This window comes from Planococcus citri, chromosome 5, assembly GCF_950023065.1.
Source record: "Planococcus citri chromosome 5, ihPlaCitr1.1, whole genome shotgun sequence".
In the NCBI taxonomy this organism is placed as follows: domain Eukaryota; kingdom Metazoa; phylum Arthropoda; class Insecta; order Hemiptera; family Pseudococcidae; genus Planococcus; species Planococcus citri.
In genome coordinates this window covers 33,166,635-33,184,914 of record NC_088681.1, presented here as the reverse complement: position 1 = coordinate 33,184,914, position 18,280 = coordinate 33,166,635, and the positions used below count along the sequence as shown (strand labels likewise).

The 18,280-nt window shown below is 35.1% G+C and overlaps 1 protein-coding gene across 9 annotated transcripts; it reads left to right on the top strand.

Annotated features, from left to right (window-relative positions):
- The first annotated feature begins 2,103 nt into the window (after window positions 1–2,103).
- On the top strand, window positions 2,104–17,314 carry faf (ubiquitin carboxyl-terminal hydrolase-like faf). 9 transcript variants are annotated; one of them, XM_065367219.1, is made up of 46 exons: window positions 2,113–2,229; window positions 2,333–2,464; window positions 3,118–3,212; window positions 3,283–3,619; window positions 3,782–4,007; window positions 4,073–4,207; window positions 4,277–4,433; window positions 4,503–4,687; window positions 4,758–4,902; window positions 4,983–5,240; window positions 5,314–5,684; window positions 5,756–5,856; window positions 5,932–6,032; window positions 6,124–6,453; window positions 6,530–6,864; window positions 6,937–7,180; window positions 7,441–7,578; window positions 7,658–7,804; window positions 7,879–7,989; window positions 8,059–8,213; window positions 8,299–8,548; window positions 8,625–8,838; window positions 8,917–9,043; window positions 9,122–9,275; window positions 9,363–9,464; window positions 9,585–9,734; window positions 9,813–10,020; window positions 10,089–10,312; window positions 10,401–10,564; window positions 10,638–10,811; window positions 10,933–11,074; window positions 11,154–11,307; window positions 11,402–11,576; window positions 11,657–11,774; window positions 11,862–11,994; window positions 12,075–12,253; window positions 12,335–12,531; window positions 12,611–12,732; window positions 12,791–12,969; window positions 13,048–13,200; window positions 13,299–13,399; window positions 13,594–13,823; window positions 13,896–14,098; window positions 14,177–14,329; window positions 14,416–14,552; window positions 15,057–17,314. In XM_065367219.1, exons 3-46 carry the CDS (start codon window positions 3,147–3,149, stop codon window positions 15,328–15,330), a joined length of 7,959 nt encoding a protein of 2,652 aa, XP_065223291.1. In that variant the 5' UTR covers window positions 2,113–2,229; window positions 2,333–2,464; window positions 3,118–3,146; the 3' UTR covers window positions 15,331–17,314. The 9 variants fall into 9 exon arrangements, with proteins under 9 accessions (XP_065223294.1, XP_065223293.1, XP_065223291.1 ...); XM_065367217.1 differs by having other exon boundaries at window positions 2,130–2,233; XM_065367226.1 differs by having other exon boundaries at window positions 2,132–2,233; window positions 12,803–12,969.
- The last annotated feature ends 966 nt before the right edge of the window (window positions 17,315–18,280 follow it).

Here is an 18,280-nt window from a genome sequence, read left to right as displayed (position 1 = left end):
ATTTTTGCTCAAAATTTTGCTCAAGAAAAAGGCTATTTACACATTACTTTGGAACGTCAATCGACGCGAGCAGCATTAAAGTTGCTATTGTCACACAATTCCGCGCGTTATAGAATTTTTTTTTTTTTTAAATTATTTGATAATTTGAGGTTTTTTTCAAGTTTTTAAAAGTTTTTCGCTCCGATCATGGGAGATGGCTTCATAAAGATGAAGGAAGTGAAGACGGAGATGGAAATAAATATTGGAAATGATTATCAATTAACATCAGAGATCAGATAGGCAGAATAATCGCCTGATTGAACGTTGAGGCGGTTGAGGTCGCCAATTTATGCGAAAGCAAAACCAGAGTGAAGTTCTAGGAAATTAGAAATTAGATCAAAGAACTATCAAAAACAGTTTTGTATTCGTGCGATTTATTTACATTTACGCATTTTTCAAATCAATATATAGCATATACATATAACGACAATGTAGTTGGTGTAATTTTCGACTTTCAACTTACAAGTGAAGATAGGCATTGGTTTGTGATTTTGTTATGCACTGTTTATCTGCCTACATAAGCCGTAATAAATTGAAATAAGGCTTTTGACGTATTGCGGGTTGCATATTGGTTTGCCTGAACTTTATCGGTTTGGTGGGCATTCTTATCAGTGAGTATCAAAATTTCATATTTTGAGCAATTTTCACAAGGTGTTTTTGAAATTTAGAGCTTTTATTTAGTTTTTCCTTCAATTTTAAACACTGTTAAATCCTGTGATGGAAAAAGATCCGCTCTTTGTCGAGGTTCAAAGACGTTTTGTCAAGTTCTTTAAAACTCGACGAAGAGAGGATCTTTTTCCATTACAGGGTTTAACAGTGCTTAAAATTGAAGAAAAAACTAAATAAAAGCTATACATTTCAAAAACACCTTGCGAAAATTGCTCAAAATATGAAATTTTGATACTCACTGATAAGAATGCCCACCAAACCGATAAAGTTCAGGCAAACCGATATGCAACCCGCAATACGTCAAAAGCCTTAATTGGACGTTGGCGTTTCTTGCTTTCAATTCAAATTCAAAACTCAAAAATTATTTCGTTTTTCTCATTATGATGAATTGATGACATGATGACTTGATGAGGAATAGGAATGCATCTAATCTTCGAAACTGAAGAGTAGGTAATGATTTTGTTCATTTAAAATTTTTTCACGTAGAGAAAATATAAAGAAGTCCAGTACCAGTATCGCAATTTTTACCAAATAGCATACTTGATGAGATTTTATTTTGGATAGACTCAGAAAATTCAACGACTTTTAATTTTATATTTCTACTTTCTATAAATTATAATAATTTTGCTATATACACAACTTTGAGAGAAATAACCTATTTACTGGCTACGGCTACAAAAGCTACAACATTAAAACAAATTAACAAAAATCGAAAATGACTGTAATTATTTCTCGTGTCGTCGTGTCACTGGTTCTTTTTTCCCCCTTTCTTTTCAAAACAATGTAGTGGCTGTACCTACCTACTGTGTCTGTGTCTGTCTAGCCTTTATAAGGTCTACTATACGTACTACTATCCGAATCTTTGAGGCAGAGAAAAGAAAAAACATTAGGTTTTGATGTTGTTAAAGGCTTTGTCTTAGTTTTCTTGAGCTTGGCAGTTGAGACTCTTAGGCTCTTGAGTCCGTTTAAAATAAAATTTGCGAATCTAAGCAATTATTATGAATGATCAATCCTTCAGCAATCGTATTATTCGTAATTGGTATTCCTATCTCCATACTCCACTCAAGTATGAAGACGTAATCCATCCAGAATCCAGCTAATTCAAATCAAATTTCAAACTGCTGAGGCTGAGTAATTATTGAAATTTGAATAAGATGAGGATAGACAGTGGGATAAGGAAAGATGAAAAAGTGACAACTTGAACCTCAAAATATTGCTCATTTTCTCAGTTTGACAGTTTTGACTTCAGTGAAATGAAATTCAAATTCAAACCTCGTTCTTGAAAACAGCTTGAAAAAAATAAAAATAAATTGAAAAAAAAAACACATTCGATCACCAAATAACATTGTAGTCATACTTATTGACAAATTGACATTACAAAAAAAAATCGAGTCTCCATGTCCATCAAAGCAAAAGACTGATGTTTTTGATTACAGATTTCAAAAAAATTCTGCATAACAACATGGAATGAAACAAATTTGTAGATCTTTTTCAAATTGTATCGTATCGATTTCAACTCGAGTAGGTATAAAACTTTCATTCATTTAATTTCAATTATACCACATTTCTGCATCAAGGAAATACACTACGCATGTAACGTAAATTTTGTTGAATCTTTTGACAGTTTTCTTCGTAAATTTATCTGTGCGTTATTCTCGATCATAAAAAGATGTTTTTGTTGTGGTCTTTCCAAAGATTTTTTACTGATTAAAAGAGTTGTAAAATGTTGTGAATTATATGTACAGCTGATTTCAAGGTATTAGTTCATTTTATTTTAATGTGAAGTCGAATATTCGATTATGCTAGAGTAATTCTAAGTCGTATGCGTAAATTTACAACCCATAACTTGAAACCGAAGTATCGCCGTATCAACGTAATCCGTCGTATGTATGGCACTCTTAAATGTCGAACATTGACCGGTGGTGTGTTACCTTGTTCTGTTTGCATCGCCGATGACGGTTTGGATGCGAAAAGAACGGAAATCATCGATACATTTTAGTTTCATATAATCTTGATCCGAAACATCGAGTTGGGTATCTTGCACAAAGTTACGCGGTGTCTCTGAAAAAAATTACGAGTAAGCATGGTTCACTAGTATTATCGACTTGAAAATATGTTGAGGTAAACAAAATCTGCGTTGAGTGCATTTTAACGCGAAGATATCGCTACGAAATGACTCACCTTTTAATTTTATCTGTTTACCATCATCATTTTGAATAGTGTTGTGATCTCGATAATATCGCTGTTAAAATCATAACCATTCGAAACTTGTCGATCACCTACTTGATAAATACTTCCCATCGATGGAAATGTTTGACATTGTGTTTTTAGTGTAACGATTCAACTGTTTACGTTTAGATGAGACGAGGATTAGTATTTTACATGTATCGATATTTTTTTTGTTCGCAGATAAATGAAACTTAATTGTTAATTGTATAATGACTATTGTAACTCAAGCCCAAGGTGTTGGACTGCAATCACCCGATGAAGCCAATGAAATTACGGTAACTACGAGTACTTCGTATGAATTCAGTATATTGGATATGTGATAACTTATCGAATATTTTTCAACAGAGTTTACACCAAGCTCCTACACACATACCTGGTATCGGCGGGAGTCCCAGCAGTGCAGAATATACCGGGTATGGACCTCATTTACCCGACCAACCAGTCGGTGATAACAATGCAGAACAGAAAGATGATAGCTCAGCAGCTCCGTGCTCCTGTGGATCGTCTACCTTTCCTGCCGAACAGAATGAATTCCCGCCTTTTAAAGAAGATCCGTCGTTTCCTCATAATCAATTGGCTTCATTAGAAGATAAAATAAATAATACAAAATGGGTGATACCGGTGCTGCCTGAACAAGAGCTAGAAATTTTATTGGATGCTGCCATAGAATTATGCCGTACTGGTATGTTTTTTTCATTAAATTGACGACTGATAGTATATTTGAGAAGTAATACTGTTCATATCTTATGAGTTATTTTTACGATAAGACGTGCATCTGCGGCCCCAATTGGGTAATTTTACTAATTTGCATGATATATACTAATTACACGATTCAACGTGACAGGTGAAGATAGCAAAAGTGAAGCTTGTCAGAGATTTTTTCGCGACTCGATGGCGATATGTATCAACAAGATTATGACCGATGAAGCAGTTGGAGGCTGGAAATACACTATTCACCATTGTATATACGATAATTGTTTACGTTTCATAGAAATATGCGCATTGAAAATTAAAGAAGATTGGCTTCCTTTGCTAGATTTATTAGCCTTGGTTTTAAATCCTTGCAATAAGTAAGTATCGAGAGAACGTCGTTTAAACCAGATTATATCCCAAATAACAATACTTTGGATTGCAGATTTCATACCGTGAATGCTATGCGTCCTTCGGAAACGATTTCTATTGGACAAACGTACCCGGATGATTATCTTTTTGCAAGGCCTGCCTTAGATACCAGGCCTTCGAGGGGTTGGCTAGTCGATATGCTGAATAAGTCAGTGCATTATTTCAAAGATTGTCATTTACGAAGTCATTTTTCTCTAAATTAAATTCACAATTGCAGATTCGGCGAACATGGTGGTTTCCAAGGATTGCTGGATAGATTTAAGAGTGGAAAACCATTGACAATTCCAGTTGTATTTGCATTAATCAGACCGTTTGGGTTCTGTCACGAATTACTTACCGTTCATACAATCGCTACGTATTTTTTACCGATTATTGTACGTATCTTAGAGCATCTCGTATTCGGTGAGGTTTTTTTTGTTATCTACGGTTTTGTTTCGGTTCAGGAAATGATACCAGAGGCGTTGAAAAATTTAACCGATGAAGAACTGAAACGTGAAGTGAAAAATGAATCGAAAAATGACGTAATATCGACCATCATTCGATCATGTCGCTGCTTACTGTCACGTGTACCTAATCAGGAAGAAAAAATGCGCGAGTTCGAAATGTTCAGATTGAAAATGCTGTTGAGGTAATACAAACTCATCTCGTTTGAAAGAGAATCTCTGCAACTCGATTAACTGTACTGGAATATTTTCTAGATTGCTGCAAATTTCGTCGTTTAATGGTAAAATGAACGCGTTGAACGAAGTTAACAAGTTGATCGCAGGAATATCGTATTTTCCAAATCGACACAGTAGTATGGATCATGAAAACGAAGAATGGTTGACTTCAGAAAGGATGGCGGTAAACAACTTTCTTCCCCGATAATGTACGTAATATGATGAAAATATATGATAACCGCTGTTGTAATTTTTTTCACGCAGAAATGGATCAAGGAGAATAACGTATTGGAGATTGTTCTTCGTGACTCGTTGCACCAGCCTCAATACGTTGAAAAATTGGAAAAAATTCTTCGATTTATCATCAAGGAAAAAGCTCTCACGTTAGAGGATTTGGATGCGGTATGGGCTGCTCAGTCTGGCAAACACGATGCGATTGTGAAAAACGTTCATGATTTATTGGCCAAGTTAGCGTGGGATTTCTCGCCGGAACAACTCGATCATCTTTTTGGATGTTTTCAAGTGCGTATTGAATTCCTACGAGGAGTAGCGTCTTTGCAGCGTCAGATTTATAAATTATTTTCTAAACTTGTAGGCGAGTTGGTCAACGGCGAATAAAAAGCAGACGGAAAAATTGCTCGAGTTGATAAGGCGGCTGGCTGAAGACGATAAAGATGGTGTCATGGCGCAGAAGGTTTTAACGTTGTTTTGGAATTTGGCTCACAAAGAAGATGTACTACCTGAAATACTGGATCAAGCGCTATCAGCCCATGTGAAAATTTTGGACTACAGCTGTTCGCAAGATCGAGACGTACAAAAAACATCGTGGATTAATAAATGCGTCGAAGAATTGAAGAACGAGAGTAATTGGGTATTGCCAGCTTTGAAATTGATTAAAGATATCTGCAGCTTGTACGAACCCTCTTCAAATATCGGGCATACTCAAAGGCAGCATGTATTTCATAGGTAATAATGTTATTTAATGATCGGCGTTGGCGTCAGAACGACGAATTTATCGTATATATTTTTTTTTAAAGGCAAGAGATTATTGAAAAATTGCAACGTCAGTATTCTTTAATTGTTTTGGTAACTGAAAATCTGGCTTCTTATATCGAATCTGTGAGACAAGTTGTCAAAGGTATGTATTATTTTGTCGAGTTAATTATTTATTCTCCTCAGGTAATTGAAATAATGCTTGTTGTCGTGTTTTCAGATCATCCAGATCTTGATCCCAGCACTTATTACCCAGACAAACGTTATAATCATATTCAACAAGTTCAAGAGAGACTTTCTTTCTTAAGATTTTTGCTAAAGGTATTTTTTTTTTACAAATAGATCTAACGTAAATCGTGTTTTATTTAATATTTCGTATTGTATATCTAATACCTTTGATATTACTTTTCAGGATGGCAGGTTATGTCTTTGTAACGAGCAAGCACGTCAAATTTGGGAGTGCTTGGCTGAAAAGAACGTATTTGATTGCGATAGAGAAGCATGCTTCAAGTGGTTTTCAAAAATCATGGGTGAAATTCCAGACCTGGAACCGGACATTTACAAAGACTTTTTTGAGAGTAATGTTCTACAATTTGACCCTGCTCAGCTGACGGAAAGCGGTATGAAATGTTTCGAACGATTTTTCAAAACTGTCAATTCAAAAGAAGGAAAATTACGCCAGAAAAGAAGAGATTATCAGACTGACGATCTTGATTTAATTGGAACTGAATATTTATGGAGGGTACGTACCGTATGATTTGTTCGCAGTGATTTGAAATTCTTCGTAATGAATGATTTTGTTTCGTTATTTTGAATAGGTGCTTACTTATGGCGGTGACGCGATCGCAAATCGAGCTATAGAATTATTAAAAGAGGTGAACACGAATTTAGGCCCTCGTTTGCAAACGTCGTTGTGTGATTTTCATGATAACCATATATCTGAGTGTATCAATCGTCTGAGAGCCTTATACGATACCATAAGTATATTAAGCAAGCAAGATAGCTCGTGTATGGAATCGAACGAAGGTCCTGTCAAGAATCCAATACGTAAAGAATCTGTCAGGATGTGTCGTATCTTGAGAGTCTTATACGAGTATATTAACGAATGTGATAATAACTTCGCATCCGAAAGGAAACTGTTACCTTTGTACAGGTAAGTTTGTCAAGTTGAAAGGGAACTACCCAGTTGGAAAATGATTAATTGCTTATTTTCGTGTGACTACAGAGCCGGACGAGGAAAACATGTAGCTTTAATCGTGCGATTCGCCAATACCGGACGACAACCCGATGAGATAGAATTAGTTTTGCACGGAAATATGACTGTCGGATGTTTGAGGAAACAGATATTGCGTAAATTGAAATCGATTTCGAATAATCTGAAAGTAGAATTGTACGCGAACGGAGAAATGTTGGACCCAATTGACGATAAAAGACTGATATCGGATATCCCTGCTATTAAAGATAAATCGGTAAGTGAACTCATTTCCGGTGTGCAGTGTGATGCAGATGTTCTGTCCAACGGAATAAATTGTTCTCTAAATTACAAATGGGTGAGGTGTCAATCCTATCTATCCTAGAAAAACATTAGACTTCTCATTTTTTTCCTATTAGAATGAGACAATTTTAAAGGAGCTGGTCGATTTCGTATTATTAGAACGAAACTGGTAGTTATTCCACCGGTTACGTTTTTAGTATCGAAATTAATTGATCGATTTTTTGCTTGGTTTAGTTATTGACAGCAAAGCTCGTGCAAGGAAGTGGTAATTTGGTTAGTTCACCCGATAGCAGTTCCGATAGTTCGACTGGTTCACCGCACCATGCGTTAGATTTATCTCCAAATGAAGATGAAATGTACTTACCTGGCGTGGTGAGTATAATTGGACGTTTCTGCTAAACGATTGCCCTATCTTCGATTTATTATTAATGCTCGGATATTGTTTTCTTAGATTATATCGCGTAACGAACAATACACCCAGTTCTTTTTTCAAATCGCCGATCGAGGTTCGGAACTAGGCGATTCGGATCTACGCGATGCTGCCAGAAATATCCTCAGAATTATTCCACCTGATCAAAACACAGTGGAGAATTTATACGTAAGTACAAATCACTCGATTTGTCGTCTATGATTCTAAAAAACATTTCAACCGAGCAGAAAAATGTATTACAGATCTTATTTTGCAATCCTGAAATCGACCCGCAAGATGAATCGGTGCAATTACCAACCTTGGAATCAATGTTCTTTGGACCTTCTCCTTCGCAAGTGTTATATAACATCGAAGTACGTATCCTTTATCGTAGTTAGACTACATATTTGTGTTGAATTATCTACGAGAAACTTTCATTTCAGGTGCTATATACGTTACTGATGCCCACATATGATCCACAAACGGACAAAACAGTCGATTTTCAATTTGCCTTTCTGTGCAGCGATAAAGCTCAGGTTGCGCTTGAAATGTTGACCAAGAATAATTTTCTACCTCGTGCCGATGTCGCCACTAAACGGTATTTTGATTCAGATACTACTGTTTTTCTCAGCTCTGTGTGTTCGGTTTACTAAAACAGTTTGTATGGATATTTGGTGTTTCAGAGCGGCGTTTCTTACCGTATTGAAAATCTGCTACGTGTTACTTTCGGTTGTTGGACATATCGCGTATAAGGTGGCTGAAAGTTCTAGAAATTATTTGATCGAATCGAGTCCCCAGAGCGAAGATGGTTTTGCGACGAATAACGCCCTTATATTGATCAAAGATGCGTTCTACTCGTTACCTATCCATAGTACCGATTCGGCTGTTCGTAGCTTGGTGGCTTGTAAAGTTGCTCAGAAGTTCATTGACGAGGTAATACAATAATTCAGTTTTAAAAAACAGCAAAAGAATGAATGAAAAGGTATTGACGATTTAAATGATTTTATAGGTTTATATGAATACACGCTGCATTGAATTTCATTCTTCTATCATCGACGAAGGTGTTAAATGCAGTATACCTCGACTAGAGACCATTCGCGCCATAATACGATTGGCTTGGGCGTGTGCCGGCGGTAATATGCAACTTTTGGTCGATTCGGCTGGAACTGACATGTTACATGTTGCTCTCCAAGAGAACGAACCCGAAGAAGAAGACGTTTTAGGTAAAATAAACGTAGATTTAAATCGACCTTCGTACATTTTTAAATTTTTGCTTCAACTTGGTGGTTTTTCTTGTTTAGTTTGCAGAGAAGCCTTGGAATTGTTACCAATATGCATGATATTGAATAGACTCGCGTTGGATAATTTACACGGCGAGAAATTATGGCCACATTTCATCATCGATTTGGTTCTGATTGCGCGTAACCGGTTAGTAATCTGTGCAACTAGTTGTAGTTCATTTTGAGGAATAATTTTATATCGATCGTCGCGTTTATCCTTTCGCAGAGCTATTCGCTATTTCGCTAGCGAACAGATATTACTTATGATGTCCTTCTCGCATAGTCAGCCGCCTTTGTTGAACTGTATTTCATTATTATTCAACGTTTTGAATAAAGATATCGTAACCGAAAATGGATCTAGTGCGTTTGAATATTTTCATGTAAGTTGCATTGAAGATTGAAGTGAATTTACGAAATTATTTAGCTATTGTATTCGTGTTATTTATCGAGTTTTCTTTCGTCTTTAGTTACTGTGCCGATTGATTAGCGTTGTTCAGCAACGAGAATGTATCCTACCCAACATTGAAGAATTGTTGAATTCCGAAATTGCGTGGTTAAAGATGGTGAAGGTAAGAAAAAAAGATTTTTAGAGATGATAGCTGACGTTTTATGTTACTGTTAGAAAAATATTCACATGAAGATTAAAATTTATTCGGTTGATGAAATTTCATTAATTTTTCATGTTTTAGGATAACGTAAAAAGGTCTGGTACTTTGTTGGTTGATGAAATATTGCTGGAAGGACATTTAGGCATCACGAAAGAATTATTAAGATGCATGTCCCCGGAAAAGAAGTACTTTTACGGTTCGGACGAGAACAGTTCGGTGAAATTAGTCAAAGTAAATCTGAATTTTTTCGTCGATTATTCAATTAAATAATAAAACTAAATCTGAATACTAATCATTGGTTAATTTTAGGAGCTAATCGAAGATTTCATATTTCCGGCGTCCAAACAAATGCTGCATTTTGAAAAGACTAAAGAAACTGTTTTGGAAAGAGCAATACCTGTGTGTAATACGCCTCAGTCTTTAGATTCGGCTTTTGATTTGCTAGTCACACTATGTATGGGTTGCGCGTCGAATTTAAGGCTAGTCGTACAAATGCTTTGTGATATGTTCTATTCCGGTACGTACTTTTGACCCATTCGCCGAATTTTATCTTGAAAAAATATCTTACTGAATTTATATTTTCAGATCGTGATGCTCCTTTGGTCGAATGGGATTATTTACCGCCTGTCGGTCCTCGTCCACTGACTGGTTTCGCCGGATTGAAAAACGCAGGTGCTACGTGTTATATGAATTCTGTGATTCAACAGTTATACATGGTGGAGAGTATCCGAGTTAATATACTCGCCGCCGAAGGTGCAGCTACCGATCCGAATGAAGATTTTTCTGGCGAAGATAGATATGATTTGGATGTATGTACATAGTTTGTCTTGATTGGACGTTTCATTTTTCCTCCTTCCTTCTGGAAAATTTTACATTTTACATTTTTTGTTTTCACAGCAAAGTCCGGTTGATACTGTTGATGGAGATGAGAAATGTAGCGTCGACGATGCTCGCAAAAAGTACAATATTAATATATTGAAAGAAGTTCAAGCTATTTTCGGGCATTTGGCGTGCAGTAAATTGCAATACTACGTACCGAAAGGATTATGGAGGAATTTCCGGTATGTTGGGTGTATTTTTAATTCAAGTGAATGATTTGCGATGAAAATTGTACTACTCGAAATGGTTTTGTAGACTTCAAGGCGAACCGGTCAATTTACGAGAGCAGCAGGATGCGGTAGAATTTTTCATGAGTCTTATCGAAAGCATCGACGAAGCGTTGAAAGCGCTTAATCACGAGCAAACCATGAGTAAAGTGTTAGGTGGCTCGTTTTCGGACCAGAAAATATGCAAAGGCTGTCCTCATAGGTAGGTTTGCCGGAATATTTTGGCAAAATAACCGTAGAGCAATTTGGTTCGCGGAATTATTAAAATTAGAGCTCCCGAATAGAAGTCTCAACGTTTATCTGTATTTTTTTTCTTATTTTAGATACTGTAGAGAAGAGCCATTTAGTGTAATCAGCGTAGATATGCGAAACCATTCGAATTTATTAGATTCGTTAGAACAGTATGTGAAAGGCGAACTTCTGGAAGGAGTTGATGCGTATCACTGTGATAAATGCGATAAAAAGGTAGTTAATCGAAGCTTGTCGTAGTATAAAAAATGTAAATCATCGAACGAGTTTTTAATTTGCGTTGTTTTACTTACAGGTTGAAACTGTCAAACGTTTATGCGTGAAAAAGTTACCTCCAGTACTTACAATTCAGTTGAAGAGGTTCGAATACGATTTCGAACGAGTTTGTGCCATTAAATTTAACGATTATTTTGAATTCCCGAGGAATTTAGATATGGAACCGTATACCGGTATGTGTTACCTGCTGCTTAGTCAACTTTTTCTCTTATTGACGAGAAAAAAATGCCAATTTATTCAACTTTAACTTTTTTTTTTAAATTTTAGTCTCCGGTTTAGCTAAAGTTGAAGGAGAATTAATCGACTGTGATAATATTTCACCGGATGGCTCATCCGACAGCAATAATATCGAAGAAGTTTGTACCAAATACCAGCTGACCGGTATTGTCGTTCACAGCGGACAAGCCAGCGGTGGCCATTATTATTCGTATATTTTGCATAGGTAAATTGTAATCCTAGTTTCCGAGCTACGAAGACTACTAGTTTCATTGGAACTCATTTTTAAATGATTGAAATTTGCAGGCATAGTGACGGATCTTCAAAATGGTACAAGTTCGATGATGGCGATGTCAGCGAATGTAAAATGGAAGACGATGAAGAAATGAAGTCGCAGTGCTTCGGAGGAGATTATATGGGCGAAGTAATAACCTCTGCCTTTTTATACGGTCATTTTTTTCTAATCTAATTATCCGGAGTTAATACATATATTTTTTACTACGAACCATAGGTATTTGATCAAATGCTGAAAAGGATGAGCTACAGAAGACAGAAACGATGGTGGAACGCGTATATGTTATTTTATACTCGTCTCGATGTACAGGAAGAGCCTCTAGTCAATAATTTAAAACAGTTATCTTTGTGTAAGTCACGGATGATTGGACTTTTTCTTCTTTTCTACGATGCTGGATTGACTTTTTTTTTTTTTTTTTTGTTTTTGTAGCTGAATCGAGACTGAGCTTGTTGAAAATGCCCGAACCAATTGAAAAAAGTGTCATTCGACAGAACATTAAATTTATGCATAATCGTAATCAATTCAGTCAAGAATATTTTCATTTCATGAAACGCATAGCGATATGCAACACGCCCACGAATCATCAAAACGCCTGCGATATGTTTTCGGTATGTTTACAATTCGTCGTCGAGTTGAAAATACGATCAAGTTGTCCTGCAATAACGTCTTTTTTAATGCATTTTTTCTAGGATTCGGTGATGGAAGAGTTATCTTTATTGACGGTTCAGTTAGTATCAAAGTTTCTGTTTCATACCGGATTTCATACGAAAAAAGCGTTACGAGGACCAGCTTCTGATTGGTGGGAAGTGTTGAACTTCCATTTGAAAAGTTACAGCTCGGTCCGAAGATGGTTCGCGTACAACATTTTGTTAGAGCATCCGCATAGGTAAGTGAAATGTTTGAAAAAGTTGAACTCTAACGGCATCGTATCGATAGACGAGTAAAATTTAACCGTTTGTCCGCAGATTTTGCGAATACTTGCTGTCATGCCCGAGTGCCGAAGTTAGAACGGCGTTTATTAAAATCGTTGCTCATTTAGCTCATTATTCGGTCAAAGATCCGGTACCCAGCGCGTCCAGTACACCATGTAAGTGTCTTAGGTGACCCGCCCAATTGAACGAATTGCATATTAGACCTAATTGAAGTGAATGTTTCAGCTATATTTTTCGATACTACTTCGCCTCTCAGCGATCAGATTCTAATCACAGCGTTGCAGTTGCTTAATAAAGAGATATCTGATCACGGTCGACATCTTTCTCACTACTTCACTCTGTTTCAAATTTATTGCGGGTTTGGTACCACCGAAAGACAGCAGTTACTTAGGGTGAGTAAATGAACCAATAGGAATGCGAAAGTGATTCTCTAGAAATGGTGTACAAATCGATTTTTTTTTTGTTCACAGTTGAATGTGCCATGTTTATTTTTGTTGGTTACTCTGGACGAGGGTCCAGGGCCTGCCATTAAGTACCAGTATACCGAATTAAATAAATGCCATGCTGTTATTTCAACGTTAATCAGATGCTGTGACGTGAGAAGTCAGTGCAATCCTTTTCAGGTTTGTGGACATTTTGAGTACTTATTTGAGAGTTGAATAACGAGGTTCTTCATTTTGATGGATTCGATGTGTTACGTGATTTTATTTTCTCGTTGCAGGGTGCACCAATGTTACCTAATCCGTATGCTGAGTACAGTAACGATTCTTACATTATGGAATTACAACCTCAAGTGCAAGAAATATTATATAATCGTATAAGGTACTTTTTTTCCTATTGATTTTTTTGTTTTCTTTAACCAAAGAGTTATTATTACAAAGAAAATGAAAATTCTTTGCCCGTTGAAAAAAATCTCAAGAGTTGAACTACTTCTGTATAATGCATCGTATTTTTACTCCTGATTCAAATCTATGCTCGTAAATAACACTAATTCATTTTTACGATCATGTTTTCAGCTACGTGAAAAAGTTGATTGAAGAAGTACAGCTAACAGAAGATACTTTAAAATTGTTACAATTCGTTTCGTGGGAAAATCCGCACATGTCTAAGACCATCCTGAGCGAAGTGCTGTGGCATATAGCGTTCGCATATTGTAACGAATTAAAACATCATATCGAAATGTTATTGGCATTGTTACGTATGGAAGACTCGTGGCAACAGCATCGTATATCGAACGCTTTAAAAGGTAACGCTAATTTCGTGTTTGCAAACACGTATTTCCCTTTGTCAAAAATAATGATACTTACATCGCCTTTAGGGCTATCACCAGATCGCGATGGTTTGTTCGAAATCACATTTCGTAGTAAAACGCATTATCAGAAGAGATCCTACCAGTGTATTAAATGCATGGTTATGTTGTTCTCGAAATGTCGCCTTGCCCATAACATGCTCAACAGTGATCCTAATCTGAAGAAAAAATGGTGGCAAGCGGTCGAATGGTTGAACGAAGAATTAGATAGAGTAAGTTTTCGAGGAAAAAAAATTGAATTTTACTCCTTGCAATGCAAAGTATAATCGTATTACTTCGGAATATTACAGAGACCTTTCGTTTCGTCGCCGCCTTATAATTATGCTAATTGGCAGTCGACGAGTTCGGTTCCTTCGAATGATACTGCGAATGGATATTTACTGGAGAGATCCAATTCGGCGAAGAAAACATTGGAAAAAGCGCTGGAAATTTGTCCCGATACGGTAAGTAGGATTGTGTTTGATGCCCAGCAGGTGGGGTGAGCTTAGATTTCAAGAATTGCCTATCTATATACGTGTTTTGTACGCAGGAAGGAGATACGGACGAGCAATCTGACGATGGCGAAAGTTCGCAAACTGAAGAACTTACACCAAATGAAATTCATCCTCCGCAGCCGGTCGTAAAGGGTGTCCAGCGAATACCTTGGTTCAAATCGGAACGTTTTCAGTAAGTTGATTTAGATTAACTCTCATTAGGGCTGGTATTTTTGGCATTAGCAGAAATTTCCTCATTTCTTAAAATCCCTCAGAACGCGTTGTTCGTTTCTATGACATTATATAAATCTTTCAAAGGGTTGGGAAAAGGGCAGTTCGTAACGTTTACAAGTTTCCATGGAAAAACCAAACATTGAAGGTTGATATCTCGAAACTGGTTGAACCTTAGTAACTATATTTGTGGAGTTTGAAAAATAAAAAAACGAACAGAGTCACAGAAGAATTAAAATTGACGATTAAAATTTGAATATCTCAAAATTTAACTCTCCTGATGAGTACAAAAATTGTAAGGTGTTATTTAAAAATTTAAAAATCACAATCAAAGCCCTTTTTTACTCCCTTATTAACAAATCAGTTGTCAAATCGAGATCTTGGAAGATCTTTTGTATGAAGCCATATTTGCGATTCAACATTCTTCGTAGTTCCATCAAGCTATTTCAATGATTTTTTCTCATAGGGTTCACGATAGCGAAGTATCCGGTAGTAATTTCTCAAACCGGTCACCACCTCAGAGACTTAATTTAAGAGAAACCAATACATCGCCAGTCCAATCAGGGGTTCCTGTAGAGTTACCATTATCTGCAATCGAAGCACCCAACGAAGATGGAGGTGAAAGTAGTAAATCATCGGTCACATGCTTCGAACAGACAGACAAGCTAAACGGCGTGAAAAGAAAACCGATCACCGAATCGAATTCGCAACAGACTTCATCTTCGACCGATGTATCGTAGTTTATAGGAAAAAAATTATCGCTTTATAAATTGTATTGCATTTAGAAATAACGAAATATTTTTGAAAATAGCATATTCTTGCAACAGTCGCTATGTACTATGTATATATATGTTTGATTTCGAAGTGGTTTTTCAACGCTTTTCGAATGATCCTGTTTGCACATAACGCGTTGTAATTTCATAATATGATACGAATCGGAAAAATTTTGTTATTACTTTTTTTTTTTTACTTGTATCGAAGAACAAAACATTTATTTGAAAAAAAATGATTCTTTTTTTCTTTTTTTTGTTTTTCGTTTTATTTTTTATTTGAATTTCATTTGTGCTATAGTAGTGTGTTTTCTTAATTTAAAAAAAAATACTATTCAATCGAAATGTATCCGCGATACTGTGACGTGGTTATAATTTATAAATTAAAAAAAAAAATGTCTGTGAGATGAAAATTTTTTAAATGATTTTTTCCGTCTTTGGAGCGCGATTAATGCCGACGTAATTGCTTCTACGTATAATTTATAAATTGGTGATGAAAAAATATTTTATAAAGTCGAATAAATTTTGTAGGTTGTAATTTGTAAGTTTGATTTTAAATACGTACGTTATTACGCAATGTTTACAAAGTACGAGAGCGCTGTATATTATTTTATCTTATTGTCTATTAATTTTTAAAAAAATGTAAATGTTGTATTTATATATTGTTTATGATGAAAAGTTCGATGGATAAAAATACCCCTTTTTATTATTTCATAATCGCAATAATTTTCTTTGAAAAAGTTCCTTTTAAAATTAATGCAAAATCATTAAATAAAGTATGGATTTAGGAGTAGTTGCTAATGTACGTGATATAAAGTATTTAAATGTTTAATTTTCATGTAATTCGTAACGTTATACACTTCTACGATGTACGTTGTAATCGACGCTAAGAACGGTATTTTTATAGCGCACTTGAAACTGAACTGTACGTTATTTTTTCTCCCCTTAATCGTTTGTTTAAATGTTGCTCAAATTTATACAGATTTTTTTCTCGTTCAGATTTCAGTGTATTTCGATAGCGTCGAAAAAGTTAACGCAGCAATGTTGTAGGGAGATTTTTATTAGTGTACTATTCGAGGTGCTTCTTAAAATCGAGTTACATACTATAAATAGTAATTTAACGTTTAATTGATTTGTAATCGAGTCAGCTTCACTATGATTTAAAAGTAAAGAAAGATTCGAAAATGTAATCGCGGTGAAAGTTTTCATACGTGGATGCCTGGCAACACTGTAGTGATTTATTAATTCGATCGCAAGGCTGAAAAATTTATTATGTACGTAATTTTTATATACTTATATAGAGAGCAATATTTAAATGCACTTGATCGGCATTTTTGCACGTTTTTTTGTATTTTTAATTTTTTTTTTGTTTTTTGTCGTCTTTTTTTTCATATCATTTGCATGCAGTGTTGTCCATGTCCAGTATTGATCTACGTAGATCATTTAGTCGGATAGATCGTTATTTTTATATAGTTTATTATATTTTATATTTTATTCTTTCTGTGTTATTTATATACCTTGATTTTGTTGCGCTTTCTCAAATGCTTAAATTAACTTATATATTACATCCTACCACCGTCACCTCATCATATACGTCCTGTACTACCCATTCTATATACATTTGCGAATTATTCAAAAAAAAGAGCAACGATTCTTCTTTATTTCTTTTTTTTTTCTACCATATTGTAGCAATTCGCCTATGTATGTTTTTTTTTTCTTTATTATTAATGCTGATTTTTTTTTCTTCTTTTGTTAACCTTTATTTTTATAGTTTTATATGTCGTTCATTTTGTTAACACGTATCTGAGTATTTTGTTATTAACTTGTAGTAAAGATCATTATTCAAGTGATACGATTCTTATGTTTGTACTTTTTTGCATTATATTTCGCTACCAATATTGCAGTAAATTTGTATGTGACATTTTTTTTTTGTGAAATACACAAATGAATTGAATGGTGTTAATTATTCACTGTAGAGTATATTATTAAGTTTACTTTAAAATGCGGTACGTTCAAGTATAGGTACGTTGGAGAATGTCCGAACATTCATTTTTTATATTATGCATATTGCCTACTGGTTTATTTTTAGGGGCAATAATCTATTAATTTCACATTTATCCACATTTACTTATAATAAGAAATCAAAGGCTAGTGGAATCTTATTAGCTCCCTTACTTATTTACATTTCCACTCTTGTTGTCTTGTTATTTCAAAATTGGACTTTTTTTAAAAACGTATTGGCGCCGTTCTTTCTTCAGACCTGTTTCACCAAAGCAGAAAAGTGTATTGTAATGGTCGGTTCGTAATTCTTGAATTTGTCCATCTGTTTTGTTCGAAGAAAAAATTTGAAGTTTTCTTCTCGAATCTATGTTGCTACCTGATTACTCCTCAAAGTTGAGCAAAAGTACATAGCACGTAATTGTTTAGCTTCAAATTACAACATGTAAATGAAGTTTTCTAAAACAATTCGTTGTTTTGACCAATTGATAATAAAATTTATACTCCTAGTTCATCATGATTAAAACAATCTATAGAAGGTAGTACAGTAGTTAACTCTTGGTTTTATTGTTTCGTTACATAACCGAATCCTTCTGTTCGTGTAATGTGCTAATTACACTAGGTATGTGCATTATGGAATTCAGTAATGAACGCTAATGATGAAAAAAACTCTTGCCAACTGAAAGAAAGCAATTAGATTACTTTTTTTTTTCATCTGGTCAAGTTATTTTAAGATCAACGATCGAGTAAAATTTATCATAAACTAAATTCAACTGGTTTAGATTCACACAAGTATTCAAAAATAATCTAATCAAACGATTATTATTCTAAAAAAAAAAAATCAATTACATCCACGAATATTCAACATCAACCATCAAAATTTGCAAGAAATTCGCAAGTCGAAACACGACGTTTTGCTTTC

Bases quoted from the DNA above. Each gene is read 5' to 3' on its own strand.
- faf (XM_065367222.1), top strand. From the start codon at position 3,147: ATGACTATTGTAACTCAAGCCCAAGGTGTTGGACTGCAATCACCCGAT. The intron at 11,577-11,656 runs GTAAATTGTAAT...TGAAATTTGCAG, and splicing joins TATTCGTATATTTTGCATAG to GCATAGTGACGGATCTTCAA. The intron at 12,970-13,047 runs GTGAGTAAATGA...TTTTGTTCACAG, and splicing joins AAAGACAGCAGTTACTTAGG to TTGAATGTGCCATGTTTATT.